Below are 2,500 nucleotides of genomic sequence, written 5' to 3' on the forward strand. Positions count from 1 at the left end.
TTCGGGGTTTTATGATTACTGCCTACGTCTGCCGTCACCTAGGCCTACGTGTTTTCGTGGATGTGTAGCGGTATCCAAATGTGTTTTCATGGACATGCATGGTGTGCCGTCAGCATGTTTTTGTTTATGTGGTGATGCGCTGTCATCAAATTTCCGTTCAAGGTGCGCTGTCACCATTTTTCTGTGTGTGATGTGTGATCAATACTACTAAGAAGTGCATAATTTTATGTTCCTTTATGTGACCTTTATCACGTGTTGTACTTTATATGGGGCCCACACAGATAATGTTGCTTACGGGCCTATTGCTGTGTCGTTACGCCACTGATGCAAACACTACGCTCTTGGGTACATCAATACGAACTTGTTTGATGGCAAAGTAAAGCCAAGATTCCTAGGTTTTTAGTTGTGGTGGCAATTTAGGGTAGTGATTTAAATTTCTATCAAAATCTTTGCTGAGCTATCCTGACCTGGCCCAGACGTGGGGCATCTCTAAGACATGTTGTTTGGGTAAGTGCACTCTATTTAATCCTGGACTAATGTGCTCAAATAAATAAATAAATAAAAAACTACAAAAAAAATCTACACTTATTGTTCTGTATTTTTCCTTTGCACTTTGTATCCGCAAGTGATGCATGCTCTGATTAAGCTGTCTATTATAAGCTGCTGCCAACTGTAACGTAATGTAATCTTTGTTCGGATTAGTCATAGTTAGAAGAGATGTACAGGATCCAAGATCCGGTTGCGGATCCGGCAGGATAATAGGGTTTTTCAGACTATCCGGATCTGGCAGGATCTTAAGCAGTGGATCCGGTATCCGGCAGTTACCAATAAATCAGGATCTGGGGCATCTCTACTTTTTACGTAGCCTAGGCTTTTCAGTCAGTCTTTCACAACCCCAATCGCTGCATGGAGCGAAAGCCCTTTGGAAGCGGTCGTTGAAGGCAGTGTGGCAATAAGCCAATGAGTCTTAAAAACAGTTTGCGCCAACGTAATAAAAAGGGCCTACGTGTGCGAGTTGGCTATGTGTTTCAACCCTTTCGTAGGATCCGGTATCCGGTTCCGGATCCGGCAGGATCTCAAGCAGTGGATCCGGTATCCGGCAGGATCCTAAAAATCAGGATCCGGTGCATCTCTAATAGTTAGTGCACCTGAAAGAAACGCCTGTTAGACGCCTAACATAACAATATTTTTGATAATTAAAAAAAATCAGATCTAATGAACCTGAATGTTGCATTTTGCAGCTCCTGGCATTAGGGTCAATGCTGCACTACGCAGTATCCGTCATTAATGGGTTAAAGAATATACACCATCCTATGGCAAGCTGAGGTTAAAAGACAACCATGGATGCTGCATCTTAGATTGTACCTCACTCCGACATTTTCCCAATTTGACATAGGCTGGTTTGCATGGTGAGGTCAAGCGATGGATATAATGACGCACAATACTTTATACACTGATGTAGCTCAACTAACCATTCTGGGGATGAGGTACATTTGATTTGGATGTGAGAAGGGGATTTTCTTTTTGTCTAGCCACTATAGACAGGTAGGGTCTAGGAATGAGTCATAGGCAGGCTAAAAGGTTGTTTTTCAAATCTCTCTGTATGCAAAAGGTTAATAAGTACGGCAACTGCAAAAGTCTCTGGAGACAAACAAGCTGTCTACATCTGCAGCATTCACTAGCGGCGTCGCTATTAAGCGCTGCAAATGTGGATGGTGTGTGGCACACCTGACCAAAGGAGGTGTGCAAGGAATCTACACAAAAGAACGGCAAAAATGGCAAAAAATAGACTTCCTCACAACTGCCCTTTGACTTAAAACTGATTCGTCGGCTGTGTAAGAACAGTCCGTTGGCACTTGGACGTCATATGATTCGTAACTCAAACATCCCTGGTCATGAGTGGCACATGCTAGGATGTGCTAGGTGTTTAGATTTCTAGGCACGGCAAAATCTGTGGTTGGCCCTACAGTACGTTCCCAGAACCTCATATTCTCTGAAGATCTTTCTAATTTCAAAAAAAAATTCTTTAAAAAAAAAAAAGAAAAAGGGGGAAAAAATTCTTAGTGACAGGTAAGGGTCAAGGATTTTTCAGTGTGTCCCACAGCTTATATTGCTACAGAATTTTTTTGTTCAGTACATAATTTTTGTTATTGACCAATCTGACAGCGCAAGGTTTTGTCACTTTTGTAATCATAGGCTTATCATGGTGCTGTGGGAACATACATGTAGGTACGCGATCCAGGCGATCTGAGCATGCCGTACCTGTGCGGCCCCCGTGATCATGTTGGGGATGAAGTCCCGGTGGCCCGGGGCGTCCATTAGTGTCACCACTTTAGAGTCCGTCTCAAACTTGGTCATCCCCACGTCCATTGTCACTCCCCTACAAACACAAGCAAAACAGACAGTTACTGATTTTCAAAATTACAATATCTAATCTATACCTTCCTTGTCAGGGAGTGTGTTTGTGTGTGTGTGTGTGTGTGTGTGTGTGTGTGTGTGT

At 43.0% G+C, this 2,500-nt stretch overlaps 1 protein-coding gene across 1 annotated transcript in view; it reads right to left on the reverse strand.

Moving 5' to 3' along the window:
- The window catches only part of hbs1l (HBS1-like translational GTPase), a 70,711-nt gene that overhangs the window by 33,902 nt on the left and 34,309 nt on the right, over window positions 1–2,500 (reverse strand). The window contains exon 8 of the mRNA XM_063223119.1: window positions 2,263–2,380. Within this exon, the coding sequence (XP_063079189.1) occupies window positions 2,263–2,380 (118 nt within the window). The remainder of the gene's footprint in view (window positions 1–2,262; window positions 2,381–2,500) is intronic.

Source organism: Engraulis encrasicolus, chromosome 18, assembly GCF_034702125.1.
Source record: "Engraulis encrasicolus isolate BLACKSEA-1 chromosome 18, IST_EnEncr_1.0, whole genome shotgun sequence".
Classification (NCBI taxonomy): Eukaryota; Metazoa; Chordata; class Actinopteri; order Clupeiformes; family Engraulidae; genus Engraulis; species Engraulis encrasicolus.